This window comes from Procambarus clarkii, chromosome 37 (genome assembly GCF_040958095.1).
Source record: "Procambarus clarkii isolate CNS0578487 chromosome 37, FALCON_Pclarkii_2.0, whole genome shotgun sequence".
Lineage (NCBI taxonomy): Eukaryota > Metazoa > Arthropoda > Malacostraca > Decapoda > Cambaridae > Procambarus > Procambarus clarkii.
Window position 1 is genome coordinate 5,815,079 of NC_091186.1, and position 23,166 is coordinate 5,838,244.

At 43.6% G+C, this 23,166-nt stretch overlaps 1 protein-coding gene across 1 annotated transcript in view; it reads right to left on the reverse strand.

The window, feature by feature from the left end:
* The window catches only part of LOC123748480 (putative N-acetylated-alpha-linked acidic dipeptidase), a 169,399-nt gene that overhangs the window by 116,466 nt on the left and 29,767 nt on the right, over nucleotides 1–23,166 (reverse strand). The window contains exons 2-3 of the mRNA XM_069337032.1: nucleotides 17,471–17,594; nucleotides 11,091–11,247 (exon numbers count right to left, since the gene is read on the reverse strand). Coding sequence (XP_069193133.1) covers nucleotides 11,091–11,247; nucleotides 17,471–17,594 — 281 coding nt within the window. The remainder of the gene's footprint in view (nucleotides 1–11,090; nucleotides 11,248–17,470; nucleotides 17,595–23,166) is intronic.

A 23,166-nucleotide genomic window follows, 5' to 3' on the forward strand; every position in this document is an offset into this window, starting at 1 on the left:
TATATATATATATATATATATATATATATATATATATATATATATATATATATATATATATATATATATATATATATATATATATATATATATATATATATATATGTCGTACCTAGTAGCCAGAACGCACTTCTCAGCCTACTATGCAAGGCCCAATTTGCCTAATAAGCCAAGTTTTCATGAATTAATATTTTTTCGACTACCTAACCTACCTAACCTAACCTAACCTAACTTTTTCGGCTACCTAACCTAACCTAACCTATAAAGATAGGTTAGGTTAGGTTAGGTAGGGTTGGTTAGGTTCGGTCATATATCTACGTTAATTTTAACTCCAATAAAAAAAATTGACCTCATACATAATGAAATGGGTAGCTTTATCACTTAAGAAGAAAAATATTAGAGAAAATATATTAATTTTGGAAAACTTGGTTTATTAGGCAAATCGGGCTTTGCATAGTAGGCCGAAAAGTGCATTCTGGCTACTAGGTACGACATATATATATATATATATATATATATATATATATATATATATATATATATATATATATATATATATATATATATATATATATATATAATATATATGTGTGTGTGTGTGTGTTGTTAAATGTAACCGAAAAAGTAGGATTAATAATTCTAACATGAATTTTCTCAATATTTCTTATATTTCTTTTTACTGTCGATGGTAATTGAAAAATCAATTCTCCAAAATTCATTTTTATTTCTTTATTTTTTTTTATATTTTAGAGTCTTGAAGTGGGTAGAATATAGTTGTGCATTAATTTGCTGTTGACTTTTTGATGTGTAGTGCCTCACAGATGTCAAGCCGCCTGCTATCGCTGTATCTATCGATGATTTAAATTTAACAACACATGTTTACAAAAAAGACTGCTACCAAAATATATAATTATATATATATATATATATATATATATATATATATATATATATATATATATATATATATATATATATATATATATATTTATATATATATATATATATATATATATATATATATATATATATATATATATATATGTACTTTCGTATATTAATACATAATCACTCCTTCTGAAGATGTATTAATATACGAAAGTACTTAAGGAAATTCCTGTTTCATTTTTCCTCCGTGGTCTGACATTGTCACATTTTTAATCACGTGTTTATTTTCGTGATATACACACACATACATATATATATATATATATATATATATATATATATATATATATATATATATATATATATATATATATATATATATATATATATATATATATATATATACATATATAGGAGGGGTACCACCTCTGGTGCAAGTGTAGGGACCCATAGCCTCGGAGAAGAAAATAAACAGTACTCAGAAAAGACCTTGTGGATCCTCACTGAACTCTGATATTTTCTTCTCCTACCACCCCTATTCTTTTGTTAAGTGTGTATATTTATCTAACTTTATTTGAAAATGTCATTACACACAAAAAGTTACAATATTGATTACATGCAGGGTACAAGGCTGCTTGTCACAAGTTGAACAGCTCCTCCAGCTCCTCAGATGGCGGGCAGGAACAATGGATCCAGTGAGCATTTCCTCTCTGGATTGCCACACTAAGGCGCTGAAAAAGAAAACTGGCAGCTCTTGGGTCTCTAGTTGTTTCGATTAGCTTAGACCCCAACTCCTTCAAAAAGCTAGCAGCACTTTTACCCCAGGCACCAAGTGTCTCTGAGGCAATGGGGACAAAATTGTAGTGGTGCTCAAGGTCTCTGTATTTACGGGACTTGGCCGCTTCCCGGTGATTGGCCGCTCCTCCTGCTTGTGTAGCACTGAAGTCAACATAGGTATTGGCTAAAGTTGAAACGTAAGTGTAGTCCCACACCAACTGTCTACCATTCTTCCAGGGGCTCACCGTGATTCCGTCTGGGCGACCAACATGCTCATCAGAGTTGCGGGACATTAGGTAACGGGGCTCTCTCTCTGCTGGACAACCGGCTGTGGTAAGGCTTCTCTTAATAATGTCATTGACCTCGCCGTGTCTTGCATGCCATCCTCCTGTCCTTTGGCAGAGAAGGCCATGCCGTCCGTATCTGTCGGCCTCTGCCTCGCCGCAAATACACCTGTATTCGGTGTGGATTGGGGCAGCGAGGCGGAGAGCCACGGCAATTCGGAGGGCCTGCGGTGTGAGACGGGTGCCGGTTGCTGACATTGGGGTTGCTAATAGGAAATCACCTGCATGGGGAGCTGCTACAGCTCTAAGTTGGGCAGTGTCATTTGGTGTTGTCGCAGCTTCTAGCAAAGTCGCAGCTTCTTGGTCGGCAATGGGGCGATCCCAGCTGGATTGCTTATGGGCTTCAGAAGGCGGTGGTTGGGATGCTGGTCCTGCGAGAGAGACCCATTTGGTTGTGCAGTCTGTGAAGCTGGGATCATGTACCCCTGCCTGTTGAACTAGGTGCTCAGGTAGGATTTCCTTCACCAAGTTGTCAGACCCCACTGAAGAGGACAGGAACGCTGGTACAGCAATTTGTGTTGCTGTGCACACGCCGAGGGTCCCCGAGTCTGACAGGAAGGGAGGCCTGTTTCCACTGTGAGTCGCTGAGGGAAAGATTGAGGACTTTTTCTAGTGTTGATTTCAGCAAGCTGTCGTACTCTTCTAATTTAATATTGTTGAAAGATGGCGAACATCTTAGAAAGTAGGTCAGCCTGGGGAGGGACAAGCATCTGGTGATGAGGTAAAGTGCATCATGAGCATCGATGTCTTTAATCCTCTCTTTCATCCTCTTCAGGTCAGTGATCTTCTTACCAAGGACCCCGTCGATGGCATTCCTTCCAAGAGGAGCACCTAGGAGTGTGCTGTCCTCAGGGTTGGTTGTATGAATGTCAGGCAAAACAACTTTTATTTGCTCTATTATGTGCTGGTTGGTGGAGGTTATTTCGCACTTGGAAGGGTTCAGGGTGAGGCCTAGGCTTGCTCCTTTCTCCTGAATTATTCTTATGTCGTCCAAGAGTGAGGCTGGGGAGCCGGCTAGAGTACCATCGTCCTAAAACCAAATGTTGAGCTCACTGGACAGGTTATCGGTGACTTCCTTGATAACTAGGCAGAAAAGAAAAGGAGCAAGGGGGGTCACCCTGTTGGACACCTTCTTGTGATTCAATTTCATGGTCCCCAAAAAGCAGTTAGATTCTTGCTGTAGCATGAGTTTACAAACGGGTAGAGGGAAGGAAAAAGGCGATGAACTGCACTGAGTACTGCATCCCTTATAACCTGATTGAAAGCATTTTTGAAGTCCAGCTTTATCAGGGCTTTTTCATCCGTAATGTTGGCAATGTAGGCTCTAGCTGCATGAGCCGCTGCCTCACACCCTTGGGGAATGCCAAACCCAAGCTGTTTTGGCTTCAGCATGTCGGCTGCTGCCTGACTAACTGCTCTAGCAGCAGCCTTAGCGACGAGACGCCGGAGTGAATTGCCCACAGCTATCGGTCTGATTCCTCCATCTTTTTTCCTCAGGGCACAGAGGGTAGCGCCAAAAAAGAGAGGCCGTATGGTCTCTGGGATGTTGCCAGCTAGACATGTGTTGGCGAATCTAGTTAGTTCCACCAGGAGGCCCTGTGCAATGTCTCCCAGTGCAGGGTTGAGCATTTGTTTGATGTGGTTGGGTCTTAGTTCTGTGAACCCACCTGCTGATCCTGGTGGGAAGGATAAAGCTGCTTTATGCACCATGGATTCGAGCACACACAGGGGTTCTGTTCTGGTGACACCGACTAGGGGAACACTGTCGTCACGAGGAGCTCTGGGTGGGTGTTTTTCCCTCAGGGCTTGTGCTGTATCGGCATCCCTGGTGGCAACTGTGTTTTTACTGGTGATGACTCTGATCGCCCCTATTGTGTTACCTTCTTCTATTTTCTTGCTGACTGTTGCTCTGAATTTGGATGCCTCGGTTCTGCTGTTGATACCTTTCCTGCGGTGGGTGTTTTTGGCACGGGTGGGGAGGGGTGCCTGGTTGTCCTCTCTAGGAAAACTATTTATAGCCATAATGACCGACGAAGCTAGTGATTTGTCTCTCCTTGCAGGGACAGCTAGGCATATGTTTCCAAACAGGAGAAGGTTGCGCCATGCTTGGATGGTTCCTGGGGAGTCATTGACCTTTTTCAAGAGGCTGGATAGTTTGGCTGCTGCCTGGGGCCGGGCAGCTTTAGGGATGTGCTGCAAGGTTCCAACCGATGGTGCTTTGATGGCTTCTAGTAGATTCTCAGTCGAAATGATGCTGTTGGAGGTGTTTTCCCTGACTGCTGGAGTGGGGCCTTGATTGATACCCTCTTTGAGAGGGCGCCACATACCCGGACAATCGGTTCCGTTGTGAGCATGCTTGCTCACATCTCCGTTACGCTTGAGTCTCCACACCTTGTCACACACTTGGCATGTTCCATACCTGTCGTCGATTGATGGCTCCTCTTGGCTGAGAGAAGCCTGGCTGTCAGTCGTAACCTGCGACATCGGCGGACGCTGGGCAGGCGGTTGGCGGGCGCTGGGCGGGCGCTGGGCGGGCGCTGGGTGGGCGCTGGGCGGGCGCTGGGCGGGGGCTGGGTGGGCGCTGGGCGGGCGCTGGGCGGGCACTTGGCGGGCGCTGGGAGGAAGCAGCGTGAGGGGGTGGACACAGGGAGGTAGCAGTCACGGTTGGGGTGGGGCAGGGTGGAGGAGGTGACTCTTGGGTTGGGTGACGGTACACACTAGCGGGTATGGGGAGGGGGGGGGGGGGGGTCAGAGGGGTGACACTAACACGTTTGTATAATTTCGTGATATATCACTGCACAATATAATCTGGTTCACTGTAGACTCGATGGACTTAAAACACGATACCTGTTTCCCGGGAGCCGAGGTATCAATTTTTGAGGGATATTTTCATAAACAATTACACATGGGTCACCCCCCCCCCCCTCGACAGACCGCACAACAACACCCCATCCCCCCACCCCCACCACCATAACCGAGGGAGCCCCTCAGGGCGCCCTTGTTGGCCCTCACTGCAGTTCAAACGATTCCACACATCCACTTGTTTGATTGTTTTTGGTTGCGTTCACCCTAGACACTTCCCGCCACTCTCACACCTTCCCAGGATGTTCACACTGCACACTGTTGAGCCTTGGCCCGGTGGGGTCAGGATATCACAAGATAATGGCACATGGCCGGCAGAGCCTCCTCCCAGCGTCGTTCCCTGTGGCGCCCTGTGGGCGCCACAGGGAACGGACGCTCTCAGTAAAGGGAACGTCTCAGTAAAGACTGAGACGTGCACGGAGGGAGATGGTGAAACATCTCAAAATGAATGTCATCCGAGCCCACTGCCATAGATCCCCTGAGGGTAAGGGCAGACTGAATTTCAGAAAGAGAGAAAGGATCTTTATAGGGAAGATGGAGATGAGTGTGGAAATCTAAGGGATGGGACTCAAGAACAGGCTTACGAAGAAAGAAGGAAGGATTGAGAAAGATGAAAACTAGAGCTAACAGTAGAAAAGCGGGAACCCAGTTTGGTCGCGACCTGCACTGGGTCCGCCACAAGATTACTACGGAGGTGGAGACCCGACGAGACATCGGGACCAAACTTGCCCGCAATCCTGCGGATCGTCTTCCAGATTTGCGGCAGAGGAGTATCGGACGAAATAGTGGAAACATAAGATTTCCAACTCTCACATTTAGCTGTACAGTTGGTCCAACAGGCCACTGCACTAGCCTTCTGAAACAAAACCAAAGAATCAGTTGTTTGCCGGTGTCGGTGTTTCTTCCAGGCTGCACGCCTGCAGAGGACAGCTCATTCACAGTCCGCATTCTCACTAGGGAACGCACTTCCGCGTGTCTCGGGAGGTAGAGCGCGGAATAGAGTGGAGGGCAGCGTCGAAGATGGTGTCATGAAAAAGGAGGAGGGGCATGAGGAAGAGAGGAGAGGTCAGTGAGAGTAGCACGGAGGGTGAAAAGGTTCCAGTCAGTCTTGGCCAACTGCCACCTAGGGAAGGAGAGAAGAGGGTGGAAAGAGAAAAAGGAAACGAGGATGGGGAAATGATCACTGTTATGGAGGTTATCAAGAACTCACCACGTGAAATCTAAGTAAAGGGACAACGAGAAGAGAGAAAGATAATGGCAGGAAAGGGTGAGAGTCCGAGAGTCCACATGAGTGGGCTCACCAGAATTCAGAAGAGATAGAGAAGAAGTGAGGACAAACGGTTCGAGAAGGCGGCCTCAGGTGTTTGACCTTGGGCTTCGAGGATATGTTTAATATCCTTATGGCAGTCTTTGAGGTCCCTAACACCAGTTGCAACATGGTGTGGGAGGAGAACAGTGCCAACACTGGCATTTAACCGAGCATTTTTGGAGACCCGAACAGGGATCTGCCCAATGCAGGACAAAGTGGCTTAGCGAGTAGCTGCATCCTGAGAAGGACCAGCGATGACATGCGTACCGTAACTGGTGGAGTTAAAAGTAACAGAGTTATCTACCGAATCAACAAGGTGTTTATGGAGGGAGAAATCATCAGGAGGAGTAGAATCCAGACGGTGGAGATCAAAGTATTTAGCCCATGTAGCGGGACCAAACAAGGCGTTGTACGTATTAGAATGGAAAGGGATCGTGCGAGTGCGCCCTTGGTGGGGACGGCATTGAGAACCCCCAGAGTGAGACGGGGTAAAAGGCGCAGTAGTTATAATGAGAGAAGGAGCTGTGCCAAAGGACGAGGTGGTCACCACCAGGGGGGGGGGCTGGGAACTCGACCCTTCCTCAGAGGAGGGAGGGGAGCTGAGGAGAGTAGTCAGGAGGGTCCAAGGAGAAGCAAGGTCGGGGACCAATGCATCGGAGGATACAGAGCCTCGTTTTCCAACACAGTCCAACTCGGGGGTTTGGTCGCCCACCCCAGGAGCCTGAGAAGTACAAGAGGAACATTATCTGACAAAAAAAAACAGGAAAGACTTTTATTCACGAATGTGCCCCCATACCCACCACGGAGCCATAATTAGAGGCAGGACACCCAACAAGAGACATGTTGCCGATCTTGCCAGGGGACCCCCAGGGGTGCGACATGAGTATACGCCCCTCAAATGCCACCTTAAGAACCGTCAATCCGTTGAGATCGGAGCTTGCATGCATGGGTGTCAAGGGGAGACTCATGAAATGGATTGAAGACTACCTCACAGGGAGGAAAGCCAAGGTCTGCTTCAATGGAGCAATCTCAAGAACAATGAATGTAGAACTCGGTTCCCCCCCAAAGAGGAGTCTTAAGCCCCACACTATTCAATGTATATATGAACGCCATTGCAAACTTTGATTTTCCGGAAGGAACACAACAAGTTGGATATGCAGATGATGCTCTAATACAAGCTCCCACCTTGGGAAAAATTAAACAGTCCATTGAACTCCTCGGAAGGAAATGTATTGAACTCGGTTTCACTCTCTCCATAAACAAGACAAAAGCATACTCTCATCACAAGCAGGGAGAAAATGAAGAACTACAAATTAATGGTGTAACACTTGAATGGGTTGACCACTATCGGTACCTTGGCATCATTGTCGGCTCTAACAAGGGAAAGAAAGAGGAGCTCAACCAACTCATAGGAACATGCAAACGTCGACTCAGGGCACTGAAAGCCATGACCTGGAATGAACAGGGAGCCTCTATTGCTGTGCTAAAAATGATATACACAGCCTATGTGCGCTCCGTAACAGACTATGCCAAACCAGTCTTATGCACCTACTCCCAAAGCGATATGAAAAGGCTCGAAAGCATTCAGAATGAAGCCATGACAATCATTCTTGGAGTTCCAAGAACTGCCAAAACGTCCAATCTACGAGAGGAGTTGTCCCACCCCAGTGTTAAAAGCAGAATTAAGGAGCTGAATGCTAAGCTTGCAATTAGGATAGCCAGAGATCCCTATTACAATGATAATGCTAAGAAAAAACTGAGTTCTGTGCTACTTTCAGGGGGAAACGGGAGAAGCAAAAAATGGCATCACAGATCAGTCTGCTACCTCGAAGAACTTCACCTGCTTGAGCAAGCCAATGAGCTCATCCCCGTAGAAAGGTTACTTCTCTGGGAGGATGACTCATGCAAGATTATCATCAATGAATTGGCAACGAAAAAATCCAACATGATACCACAAGAAATGAAGCACAAGTATCTCGAGGAAATTTATAAAGAAGCCGGTGATGAACCAGATGAAATCTACACTGATGGATCATCTAATCCTGTCAATGGCAGGGCTGGTGCAGCATACACGGTTATTAAGGATATTGCTTTCCAATGCAGAAATGAAGAAAAAGCGCATATTAAGTACTATGCCTCTTCAACACAAGCAGAGCTCACTGCCATTGTTATGGCGTTAAGGTTTCTTGAACGGAACATTAATGGTGCAGTGATTTGCACCGATTCAAAACCAGCACTGCAAAGCTTAAGTAAAAATCGGGCAGAAAATCTTGCAATAGTCGCTGAAATTAAAAGAGCTGTGAGAGTACTTACCAATTACGGAAGAGTCATCAAGTTTCTGTGGATCCCCTCCCATGTTGGAATATGCGGGAATGAACGAGCAAATGTGCTGGCTGCTGAAGGCGCTGAAGGAGACCATATTGAATACTTCATACCCAAGACTACTACAAATTAGAGGTATTGTCAGGCAACATCACCGTGATAAGATAACTGAGGAAAGGAGGATAGAAGCACAAACCAGTGAATCTGTACGATGGTACAACATGGTTGCAGCTGGCAATCCCCATCATTATGGACGAAGAGGAGGAGGACGTGGGAGAGAATCAGTAATAGCAAGAATCCGTCTTGGATACAAATATCCATGGAGATATGGAATGGAAACAACAATTGATCAGTGAAATTGCAGAATCTGTGGTGAGAGTGATGGACACCACCTTGGCCAATATTTACGTGAATGTGAACACCTGAGAGACATTAGAAATATGTGTAGAATAATAAACCCAACATTTTTTGAGTTTATTTATTTATTTATTTATTTATTTATTTATTTATTTATTTATTTATATATATACAAGAAGGTACATTGGGTTTGTGAGAATACATTGGATAGTACAGTATTTACATTCTTGTAAAGCCACTAGTACGCGCAGCGTTTCGGGCAGGTCCTTAATCTAGCAGATAATTTTAAGTAGGTAATTTCAATCAGAATTTATAAATGATAAAGATACATTACAAGAGAAAAATAAGATGAGAGAGATAAGTAGGTATATTAAAGCACATTGTTATATTAAAGCTCTGATTGATTACATTGACAGCTTGATTAGTAATTTAAACAAGGTTAATAGACACCATACAGCAGATTGACAGCACATATAGGACAGCAATGATCACAATGGTAAAGATGTTCAGATTGGGTACATAAAGATTGGGAGACTGGGTAGCAAAAGATACAGATAAACAAGATTTATAAACACCATACAATAGAATGGCAGCACATATAAGAAAACAGCAATGATCACAATGGTAAAGATGTTCAAATTGGGAACATAAAGGTTGGGAGATTGGGTAGCAATTGATACAGTGCAATTTTAAGGCAAAAAGTGAAAAACTATGAAGATGAAATTAGGTACTTTTTAGTATTGATTTTGAATGATGTAAAAGTTGGACAGCTTTTCAATTCAGTAGGGAGTGAGTTCCATAAACTGGGTCCCTTTATTTGCATAGAGTGTTTACACAGATTAAGTTTAACTCTGGGGATATCAAAGAGATATTTATTTCTGGTGTGGTGATAATGGGTCCTATTACATCTGTCCAAGAAGAGTTTCAGACAAGGATTTGCATTTAAGAACAGGGTTTTGTAAATGTAGTTGACACAAGAGAATTTGTGGAGTGAGATTATGTTTAGCATGTTTAGGGAGTTAAAGAAGGAGGCTGTGTGTTGTCTGAACGTCAGTTAGAAAAACACTATTTGTCAAATATTGATACTGTTCTTAAAAGATTCCCGCATTTTGTACCCGCAAAATAACGTAAGCTTTTAAGGGTTGACAGATGTTAATCTTCTTGTTTGAGGAGCTGTTCACTTGAGACAGTTAAGCAAGTCCCAGCTGTGTCTGGGTGCAAGTGACAGGATGAACATCCCAGCGGGTTTTCTTCCTATTGGGGAGTGTTGTACATGCTGCTATGGCGGTATGTCCACTCATAAGTTGAGTGGCGCTGTCCAATAAACTCGTCCCTCAAGGCAAAATTTAAAAAAAATAAATTTAATCGGGTTCAGTGACGAATGGAGGATTATTGACAATAAAACGGTCCCCTCGTGCGAGACGTTGGGTTTCTACAGATCTACGGGTGCAAGAGTATGCCTCCCCAAACACTCGGATGTCAAAATAAAAGAGGGCTGAAAGAAGAATCAAAACAGGCAAAAGGTTGGCGGGGAATGACAGTGAGAAATGAGAAGAGGGGAGGGGGGAGAAATACGAAACAGAAGGAAAAGTTAAAGTTGTCCAGCACAATTTGAGAGGACAGCAGCAGGAGCACAAGGCTACAAAAGGACAGAGGACTGTCCAAAGGAGCATCACACTCCAGCAGGCGCCCACCAAGCCCCCTGATGGCAACAACGAGCCGGACAGGGAGGGGAAAGTACTGGTGTAACTGCTTCGTGAATCCGGGTCCTGGGCCCTAGGATACTACCAACACTTTCCATAAGCTGAAATTCGTTACAGAATTAGTTTTTCTAATTTTCAGTTGTAAATTAACAGATATTTTCAATGAATGAGACATTTCATTATTACAACTAGTTTAGCAACCTAATCGAAATATCCCAATAACTTTTTAAATTTGCTTATTGTTGGTAAAGCCAAGCATAGTTAAGTTTGTAATGAATGTATTCGACATTGTAAGCCAATATACATAGTGGCAGAATCCTTTCTATATATATTCTTAAAGAGATACAAATTCACTCTACTTGTTAGGCAAAACGGTCCTAGCTAACTGTACCTAGCAGTGCAGCTCTGGTTGCTAACTCCAACACTTTAAAGCCTCAACCGAGTAGGTAAGCAAACAAGGTCCTCAAAACCTTGCACTACTTGACATATACAGAAAACAACTATAAAAAATGAAGAGAGTACACTCACCAAGTTGGGTGTGAGAGGGTCCGGGTAGGAGAGGAGAGTCTGGTAGGGCACCAGATGGACCTGGTCGAGTCCCTGGCGCTGCCACGTCTGCGCTACCCAGCGGGCTAACCCCAGCTCCCCTTCCGTTCCGCCCAAGTGTGGCTCAAGCGTCAGGTGTCTGAACACCAAACAAGTTAAAATCTGTACTCTTGAGTCTGTTTATATATAGTCAAGAAAACATATATAAATATATATATATATATATATATATATATATATATATATATTTATATATATATATATATATATATATATATGTCGTACCTAATAGCCAGAACGCACTTCTCAGCCTACTATTCAAGGCCCGATTTGCCTAATAAGCAAAGTTTTCATGAATTAATGTTTTTTCGTCTACCTAACCTACCTAACCTAACCTAACCTAGCTTTTTTTGGCTACCTAACCTAACCTTACCTATAAATATAGGTTAGGTTAGGTTAGGTAGGGTTGATTAGGTTCGGTCATATATCTACGTTAATTTTAACTCCAATAAAAAAAAATTGACCTCATACATAGAGAAAAGGGTTGCTTTATCATTTCATAAGAAAAAAATTATAGTAAATATATTAATTCAGGAAAACTTGGCTTATTAGGCAAATCGGGCCATGAATAGTAGGCTGAGAAGTGAGTTCTGGCTACTAGGTACGACATATATATATATATATATATATATTGTCACATTCTTAATCACGTGTTTATTTTCGTGATATACACACACATATATATATATATATATATATATATATATATATATATATATATATATATATATATATATATATATATATAAATTAATATATATATTAATATATATATATATATATATATAATATATATATATATATATATATATATATATATATATATATATATGTCGTACCTAGTAGCCAGAACTCACTTCTCAGCCTACTATTCAAGGCCCGATTTGCCTAATAAGCCAAGTTTTCCTGAGTTAATATATTTACTATAATTTTTTTCTTATGAAATGATAAAGCAACCCTTTTCTCTGTGTATGAGGTCAATTTTTTTTTATTGGAGTTAAAATTAACGTAGATATATGACCGAACCTAACCAACCCTACCTAACCTAACCTAACCTATATTTATAGGTAAGGTTAGGTTAGGTAGCCAAAAAAAGCTAGGTTAGGTTAGGTTAGGTAGGTTAGGTAGACGAAAAAACATTAATTCATGAAAACTTGGCTTATTAGGCAAATCGGGCCTTGAATAGTAGGCTGAGAAGTGCGTTCTGGCTATTAGGTACGACATATATATATATATATATATATATATATATATATATATATATATATATATATATACAATGTGTGTGTGTGTGTGTGTAAATCACGAAAAATAAACACGTGATTAAAAATGTGACTATATGCAAATGAAAACTCGCACCCCAGAAGTGACTCGAACCCATACTCCCAGGAGCAACGCAACTGGTATCTACAGGACGCCTTAATCATGAGTATATGAGTTTTCATTCGCATATCGTCCTGGGGACCATTCAGACTAGTTCGCATTTGTGTTCCTCACGTGTGCCCCAAAGAATGAGGTGATTTGATAAAATGCTATGCCCAAGATTACCATCCGAGTGCCGGCGGGGAAGTGGTTCAAATAGCTTCGGCTATCACTTCCTTATGTCCGGTCGTGATGGTCAAGCGGATTAAGGCGTCCTGTTGATACCAGTTGCATTGCTCCTGGGAGTATGGGTTCGAGTCACTTCTGGGGTGCGAGTTTTCATTCATATATATATATATATATATATATATATATATATATATATATTGGTGTATACTGGCAGCAGGTTTTCTTTCAAACATGTTTCATTGAATATGACCGCATATTCTGTATTTATTATTTTCTGGTTTAGGGCTTCTATCCCTCTAACTATTTTCTTAGCATCAGGGCTTAATTGGAATAGGAGTTCTCCAAAACTCATTTTCGTACTTTTAAGGTGAAGAAAAGAAGTGATTTACTATAGAGTGTATTACACTTATTTGTATAATTTGCACGACGTTTCGAACCTCCATGGTTCATTCTCAAGTGAACAGATCTTACAATACTAGTTGATTTTATACCCGCATTAGGTCAGGTGATAATACAATGAAGGTGAAAAACATGGGGGGATACATAAGGGATAAACATAGGGGCTGCAGAAGGCTTATTGGCCCATACGAGGCATCTCCTATCTAAACACAAAGATTAATCCAGTGTAATTGGCCTGTTATGTTGGACATTGTCTTCTGTGTTGGCATCGATATGTTCTTGTCTTGTCCTTACTCTCATGGTGGGTAGAGTAAATAGTTCCGTGATTTGGGTGTTCATGGTAGGTCGCTCTATTCTTATGTGAATTGCCTCAAGAATTTGTAATCTTCTTGAATCTTGGGTTTTGTCTATTATGCAAGTATTCTTGTTCAACATTTCTCTTGTTAGAGTAATGTCATGGGCTTGTCTCATGTGATTCCTAGGGGCACCAGATTGAAGATGGCATGTCAAACGCCTCGTCAGCTTGGTCGACGTCATACCTATGTACTTACATTGAAGGTTACATCCTTCGTGGGGGCAAGTGTACATGTATACAACGCTTGACTGCTGTAGAGGGTTCTCCGTCGGCTTCGGGCTGTTTTTGATAAGGAGTTCGGAAGTCTTCTTGGTTTTGTAGAATATTATCAGGTTTATGTTTTGGTTAGGAGTAGTGCTTTTTACTCCTTTACGGATTATTTCTTTCATTATTCTTTCCTCTTTTATATGTTCACTGTGCATGGTTGATTTGTAATATAATTTTATTGGGGGTGTTGTGGTTTCTGTTCTAGGTTCTGAATTATACCAACGGTCCAAGTGTCTTCTTATAGCAGCGTTTATTTCCGCGTTGCTATATCCGTTGTTCACCAATACCTGAGTTACTCTTTCAAACTCTCTACTCACGTTGCTCCATTCAGAGCAGTGGGTAAGCGCTCGACGAATATAAGCATTGAGAACACTGGCTTTGTATCTTTGGGGGCACTCACTTCTACCGTTCAGGCATAATCCTATGTTGGTGGGCTTGGTATATACGTTGGTGCTTAAAGAGGTATGTACAGAGGTATGGTGCTTAAAGAGGTATAAATACAGAATATGCGGTCATATTCAATGAAACATGTTTGAAAGAAAACCTGCTGCCAGTATACACCAATATATATATATATATATATATATATATATATATATATATATATATATATATATATATATATATATATATATATATATATATATATATATATATATATATATATATATATATATATATATATATATATATATATATATATAGGTTAGGTTAAGACAGGTCAGGTAAGGTTAGGTAGGGTTGGTTAGGTTAGGTCATATATCTACGTTAGTTTTAACTCAAAATTAAACAAATTAACTTATTCATAATGAAATGGAAATGTGTGTGTGTGTGTACTCACCTAATTGTGCTTGCGGGGGTTGAGCTCTTTAGTCCCGCCTCTCAACTGTCAATCAACCGGTGTACAGATTCCTGAGCCTACTGGGCTCTATCATATCTACATTTGAAACTGTGTATGGAGTCAGCCTCCACCACATCACTTCCTAGTGCATTCCATTTATTATCTACTCTGACACTGAAAAAATTCTTTGTAACGTCTTTGTGGCTCATCTGGGTACTAAGTTTCCACCTGTGTCCCCTTGTTCGTGTCCCACCCGTGCTGAAGAGTTTGTCTTTGTCCACCCTGTCAATTCCCCTGAGAATTTTGTAGGTGGGTATCATGTCTCCCCTTACTCTTCTGTTTTCCAGGGATGTGAGGTTCAGCTCCTTTAGCCTTTCCTCGTAGTTCAATCCTCTCAGTTCTTGGACGAGCCTGGTGGCTTACCGCTGAACCCTCTCTAACTTTGTCTTGTGTTTAACTAGGTATGGACTCCAGGCTGGAGCTGCATACTCCAGGATTGGTCTTACATAAGTGCTATACAGGGTTCTGAAAGATTCCTTACACAAGTTTCTAAAGGCAGTTCTTATGTTGGCCAATCTAGCATATGCCGCTGATGATATTCTTTTGATGTGGGGCTCTCGGGACAGGCTCGGTGTGATATCAACCCCCAGATCCTTCTCGCTATTTGACTCTTGCAGGATTTCCCCTCCCAGATGATACCTTGTGTTCAGCCTCCTGCTCCCTTCGCCTAATTTCATCACCTTACACTTTCCTGAGTTGAACTTTAGCAGCCATTTTCTAGACCATTCCTCCAGTTTATCCAGGTCATCCTGTAGTCTCTGTCTATCTTCATCCGTCTCGATTCTTCTCATAAATTTTGCATCATCAGCAAACATTGAGAGGAATGAGTCTATAACCTCTGGAAGATCGTTCACGATCGATGTGTGTGTGTGTGTGTGTGTGTGTGTGTGTGTTTGTGTGTGTGTGTGTGTGTGTGTGTGTGTGTGTGTGTGTGTGTGTGTGTGTGTGTGTGTGTGTGTGTGTGTGTGTGTGTGTGTGTGTGTGTGTGTGTGTGTGTGTGTGTGTGTGTGTGTGTGTGTGTGTGTGTGTGTGTGGTTGTGTGTGTATGCCTTGGAAGGGTTCGAAATTACAAAAGATTAAGTCAAGAGGCATCTTTTGGATCTGGACGTGAGAAAGTCTATAGGCTTAGACAGAATCTCACCATGGGTATTGAACCAGTGTGCAGAAGCACTTTGTTTGCCACTCTCCACAGTGTATAGTAGGTCACTGGAAACAGGAGACCTACCAGAAATATGGAAGACGGCTAATGTAGTCCCAATATACAAAAAGGGTGACAAACAAGAGGCACTGAACTACAGGCCAGTGTCCTTAACTTGTATACCATGCAAGGTGATGGAGAAGATTGTGAGACAAAACCTAGTAACACATCTGGAGAGAAGAGACTTCATGACAACCCATCAACATAGGTTCAGGGAGGGTATATCTTGCCTTACAGGCTTAATAGAATTATACGATTAGGTGACAAAGATTAAGCAAGAAAGAGAAGGATGGGCAGACTGCATTTTCTTGGACTGTCGGAAAGCCTTTGACACAGTATCCCTCAAGAGGCTGATGCATAAGCTGGAGAAACAGGCAGGAGTAACTGGTAAGGTGCTCCAGTGGATAAGGGAGCACCTAAGCAATAGGAAGCAGAGAGTTACAGTGAGAGGAGAGACCTCAGATTGGCGTGAAGTCACAAGTGGAGTCCCACAGGGCTCTGTACTCGGTCCTATCTTGTTTCTGATATACGTAAATAATCTCCCAGAGGGTATAAACTCATTCCTTTCAATATTTGTTGACGATGTCAAAATTATGAGAAGGAATAAGACAGAGCAGAACAGCTTGAGGCTTCAAGAAGACCTGGACAAGCAGCAGGAATGATCGAACAAATGGTTGTTAGAGTTTAACACAAGCAAATGTAATGCAATGAACATAGGTATAGGGGGCAGGAGACCAGATACAAGGCATCATTTGGGACATGAAATACTTCAAGAGTCAACGAGAAAGAAAGACCTGGGGGGTTGATATCACGCCAGACCTGTCCCCTGATGCCCATATCAAGAGGATAACATCAGTGGCATATGCCCGGTTAGCTAACATAAGAAAGGCCTTTAGAAACTTGTGTAAGGAATCATTCAAAACTTTGTATACCACATATGTCAGACCAATCCTGAAGTATGCGGCTCCAGCATTGAGTCCATATCTAGTTAAGCAGTTAAGTTATTTAGTTGTTGTTTAAGATTTGCTAACTAGAACAAAAAGTTCCAAATATCATGGGCTATGGTGAGCCTGTTCTAGTTAAGCATAATACTAAACTGGAAAAGGATCAAAGGTTTGCCACCAGACTAGTACCTAAACTGAGGGGTATGAGCTACGAGGAAAGACTACGGGGAATTAAACTTTACGTCACTGGGAGACAGAAGAGTTAGGAGGGACATGATCACCACATACATGATTCTCAGAGGAATTGATATGGTAGATAAAGTCAGACTATTCAACACTAGGGGGCACACGCACTAAGGGTCACTGGTGGAAACTGAGTGCCCAAATGAGCCATAGAGACATTAGAAATAATTTTTTTCAGTGTCAGTAGTAGACAAATGAATGCATTAGTTAGTGATGTGGTGGAGGCTGACTCCATACACAGTTTTAAATGTAGATATGATAGAGCCCAGTAGGCTGAGGAATCTGTACGCCAGTTGATTGACAGATGAGAAGCAGGACCAAAGAGCCAAAGCTCAACCCCCGCAAGCACATTTATGTAAGTACAACTAGGCATGTACGTACAGTTTTCACGTGTATCTTGAGGCCAACTCTAGACGAGCTACTACAAGTATTGCAACATCTTACCTCAGGGAACGCCTTATATTGTCTCGATTGATGTTGTTTATTATGAAGTTCCGGACGTCAGCAGGAGTAACATCATTCCTGCGGGTGACGTCTCTTGGGTCATCCACTGACATCACCACCGCAACTGTTGGCACACAAAGGTTTTCAAAGTTAGTAGATAAATATGCATATGTTACATTTTACTAATATTCATGACAAATATTCGAACGAGTCTGTACAACAGTTATATAAAAACATTTTCATCAAAATTACAGTTTAAGGGGGGCCTGACGGCTGAGTGGACAGCGTTCGGTATTCGTAGTCCTAGGGTTCGGGGATCGATCCTCGGCGATGGCAGAAACAAATGGGGCAAAGTGTCTTTCACCCTGATGCACCTGTTTACCTAGCAGTAAATCGGTACCTGGGAGTTAGACAGCTGCTACAGGCTGCTTCCTGGGGATGTGTAATAAAAAGGAAGCCTGGTCGAGGACCGGGCCGCGGGGACGCTAAGCCCCGAAATCATCACAAAATAACCTCAAGAAGAAGATAACCCCCCCCCCCCACCCTGACTCGTTCTGTATGCTGTGTGACAATGTGTCTTGTGATGATTAAAATAATGCTTAACTAAATTTGTATATAGAACCATTCCTCGATGACAACAAGAATCCCGCGCACACTGAGCAGGAAGTATTACTTCCCAGACAACCTTATCTCACACTAGGCTGGTTAAAGCAGCGGCCGTCCTCCCCAGACAACTCGTCCTCACACTAGGCTGGTTAAAGCAGCGGCCGTCCTCCCCAGACAACCCTATCTCACACTAGGCTGGTTAAAGCAGCGGCCGTCCTCCCCAGACAACCCGTCCTCACACTAGGCTGGTTAAAGCAGCGGCCGTCCTCCCCAGACAACCCTATCTCACACTAGGCTGGTTAAAGCAGCGGCCGTCCTCCCCAGACAACCCTATCTCACACTAGGCTGGTTAAAGCAGCAGCCGTCCTCCCCAGACAACCCTATCTCACACTAGGCTGGTTAAAGCAGCGGCCGTCCTCCCCAGACAACCCTATCTCACACTAGGCTGGTTAAAGCAGCAGCCGTCCTCCCCAGACAACCCGTCCTCACACTAGGCTGGTTAAAGCAGCGGCCGTCCTCCCCAGACAACCCGTCCTCACACTAGGCTGGTTAAAGCAGCAGCCGTCCTCCCCAGACAACCCGTCCTCACACTAGGCTGGTTAAAGCAGCAGCCGTCCTCCCCAGACAACCCGTCCTCACACTAGGCTGGTTAAAGCAGCAGCCGTCCTCCTCAGACATCCCGTCCTCACACTAGGCTGGTTAAAGCAGTGGCCGTCCTTCCCAGACAACCCGTCCTCACATTAGGCTGGTTAAAGCAGCAGCCGTCCTCCCCAGACAACCCGTCCTCACACTAGGCTGGTTAAAGCAGCGGCCGTCCTCCCCAGACAACCCGTCCTCACACTAGGCTGGTTAAAGCAGCAGCCGTCCTCCCCAGACAACCCGTCCTCACACTAGGCTGGTTAAAGCAGCAGCCGTCCTCCTCAGACATCCCGTCCTCACACTAGGCTGGTTAAAGCAGCGGCCGTCCTTCCCAGACAACCCGTCCTCACATTAGGCTGGTTAAAGCAGCGGCCGTCCTCCCCACACAACCCGTCCTCACATTAGGCTGGTTAAAGCAGCGGCCGTCCTCCCCAGACAACCCGTCCTCACATTAGGCTGGTTAAAGCAGCGGCCTTCCTCCCCACACAACCCGTCCTCACATTAGGCTGGTTAAAGCAGCGGCCGTCCTCCCCAGACAACCCGTCCTCACATTAGGCTGGTTAAAGCAGCGGCCGTCCTCCCCACACAACCCGTCCTCACATTAGGCTGGTTAAAGCAGCTGCCGTCCTCCCCAGACAACCCGTCCTCACATTAGGCTGGTTAAAGCAGCGGCCGTCCTCCCCACACAACCCGTCCTCACATTAGGCTGGTTAAAGCAGCTGCCGTCCTCCCCAGACAACCCGTCCTCACATTAGGCTGGTTAAAGCAGCGGCCGTCCTCCCCACACAACCCGTCCTCACATTAGGCTGGTTAAAGCAGCGGCCGTCCTCCCCAGACAACCCGTCCTCACATTAGGCCGGTTAAAGCAGCGGCCGTCCTCCCCAGACAACCCGTCCTCACACTAGGCTGGTTAAAGCAGCGGCCGTCTTCCCCAGAAGCATTCATCAATTTTAACATAATGTGTAATACACATTAGTTTGTTCTCATATATCAATTACTATTATACAAACAAATTTTATGTATAGTTGGGCATAGGTTAGGTTAGGTGTTTAGGTTCTGTTGGCGATTATTTGTATTTGAAGGAAGTATTTATAGAATTGTGGTTCAAACAGAGGACGTGAGCGAAACGCTTGTTCCTGAAGCGTTCGAAGTCATCAGTTGTGAATTGTGTATAAACTGTTTTTCATTCATAAACAGGGGGCTTGGCAGCTGTATTAACGAGCTTTGATCTTTGTATATGAGGACGGGCTGCAGTAGTGGAGTAGAGTTCGTTCTCGACTCACAATCGAGAATTCCAGGTAAAAATCCCGGGCGGGACAGAAATACTGGGGTGCATTTCCTATTACCGAATGCTTCTGTTCACCTAGCAGTAAGTAGGTACCCAGGAGTTAGTCAGCTTGTTGTGGGGTTGCATCCTGGGCGGGGTCAGTAATTCCTTCTTGGGGGGGGGGGACATCAATATAAGCCTAAGCCTACACTCCGGCTGCCTGTCCCCGCCCCCCCCCCCCCCCCCCACACACACAATGAATATATGCATCATATTTCATAAAAACAGATTTTCTATAAATTAAATTTACCTTATTAGACAAAGGGTTCCTGCATATAAAATATACATCTTAAAATTGTACTTGAAAACTCGCATAAATCCCATAATCACGACCCGCGTCTATCTAGAACTGAATATATTGTATGTAAGCTGCTTAAACTTACGTAGAACTCAACAAAGTCTTGCACACACCGCACGATAATGCAAAATAAAAAAGAAAAACTGTGTCAAGGAGCAGAGGAGACATGACCACAAATGGGGACCTTTAGAACAAGGCTTCAGGCGGACATTGAATGCCTGCCCATCACACATTCAACTTCCTCTCTTCCATCCTCAATTCCTCTACAAGTTCTCAACTCCTTGAATGATTCGCCGATGGTTATTTTAAATATATGTATAATCTTTATTGAGAGATAAGCAGGCATCAGCTGTGTATCTCCCACGATGTGTGATATTGGGTGATGCTTGGCACTACTGAGGCTTACACCAGGTGGTAGCAACACCATAGTTTGCATCCTAGTACTGTGAGTACTGAAATAGTTCCACAGTACCCCGCCCACCCTGCTTGCACACTGGCGCACGCACACGCACACATACACACAAGTTAATATTTAAGTATTCACGAATAAATAAGATATACATATGCCAGCACATGTAAATGGGTTCAAAGGTAAATATTACAAAAAGCCAGGAGATAAGCTGATCATTGTGTCAATATGCATAAATCAGCTAACATTTCCGCGTTCCGCTTGCGCTTTGTCAATCTTGGTCGGAGAGGATTTACTGGGCGTAAATCCTTCACTGTAGCCTCTGTTTAACTCAACAGTAAATTGAGCACTTGGTTGTAAAAACTATTCTTCGTGGGAGTCGTATTCCAGGGACCGTAGAATTAAGAACTTGCCCGAAATGTTACGTCCCGTACTAGTGGTTGTATAAGAATGTACCAACTTTTGTATATATCTCCACAAAAAAATGAACTCATGCATAAGAGGCTGGAATCAGGAGCTTTGAACTTTGGCTACACAACTGATTATAAATATATATATATATATATATATATTTATATATATATTGTGACGATAATCTCTTTCAAGAGAGATTGAGCCTGCTCTTCCCTATATCATCATTCACGTCATTTTACATGTACAAGATACTATATTGAAGATACGTCCACCAGTATCACAAACGTTTTGCCCAGGAAGCAAAGCGTACCTTGCACCACCCAACACTCCGGCTCCGCCCGTCGTCAACGAGCAAACTACCCATTCTCCGCCTGCCTGCTCCTGATTGGCTGGTGTATCGCCGACAACACCTACACCTGCACTCACGCCCTCTACCTTAGTCGACGTCTGGGCCAGCTCACGCCATACTCCTCAGAATATCTCTGTGCTCTTAGAAGTTGACATCTCTCTCTGGTAGACTAAGCCCTGGCTGTCGTGTACTAAGGGAGGTGGCAGCTCAAGCCAGTGTTCTCAGCACCTGATTAATATTATTTTTGTCTTGCACTTTATTTTATTTTTGAGTAATTTTCACATTCATTAATTATTCATGTTGTTTTGTTTGTTGACTTGTTTTGAATTTTACGTAAGCCAAGTGATTGTCTTTGTTCATATCTTGTTTTCTAAAGTAATTAAAATTTCATTGTTTATAATTTGTGTTTTGTATGTCTTCCCATTACCTTACCACAGACAAACAGGCAAGCAGTCTCTTTTTTTTCTGTAAGTGTGACAAGGCATTGCCACCTGCCATTGGAGGACTGCCGAACATCAACACTCCAACACTTTACCGTCACAATATATATAAATATATATATATATATATATATATATATATGCGAACAAGCCTGAATGGTCCCCAGGACAATATGCAACTGAAAACTCACACCCCAGAAGTGACTCGAACCCATACTCCCAGAAGCAACGCAACTGGTATGTACAAGACGCCTTAATCCACTTGACCATCACGACCGGACATAATGAGGTGATAGCCGAGGCTATTTGAACCACCCCACCGCAGACACTCGGATAGTAATCTTGGGCATAGCATTTTACCAAATCACCTCATTCTTTGGGGCACACGTGAGGAACACAAATGCTAACAAGCCTGAATGGTCCCCAGGACAATATGCAACTGAAAACTCACACCCCAGAAGTGACTCGAACCCATACTCCCAGAAGCAACGCAACTGGTATGTACAAGACGCCTTAATCCACTTGACCATCACGACCGGACATAATGAGGTGATAGCCGAGGCTATTTGAACCACCCCACCGCCGGCACTCGGATAGTAATCTTGGGCATAGCATTTTACCAAATCACCTCATTCTTTGGGGCACACGTGAGGAACACAAATGCGAACAAGCCTGAATGGTCCCCAGGACAATATGCAACTGAAAACTCACACCCCAGAAGTGACTCGAACCCATACTCCCAGAAGCAACGCAACTGGTATGTACAAGACGCCTTAATCCACTTGACCATCACGACCGGACATAATGAGGTGATAGCCGAGGCTATTTGAACCACCCCACCGCCGGCACTCGGATAGTAATCTTGGGCATAGCATTTTACCAAATCACCTCATTCTTTGGGGCACACGTGAGGAACACAAATGCGAACAAGCCTGAATGGTCCCCAGGACAATATGCAACTGAAAACTCACACCCCAGAAGTGACTCGAACCCATACTCCCAGAAGCAACGCAACTGGTATGTACAAGACGCCTTAATCCACTTGACCATCACGACCGGACATAATGAGGTGATAGCCGAGGCTATTTGAACCACCCCACCGCCGGCACTCGGATAGTAATCTTGGGCATAGCATTTTACCAAATCACCTCATTCTTTGGGGCACACGTGAGGAACACAAATGCGAACAAGCCTGAATGGTCCCCAGGACAATA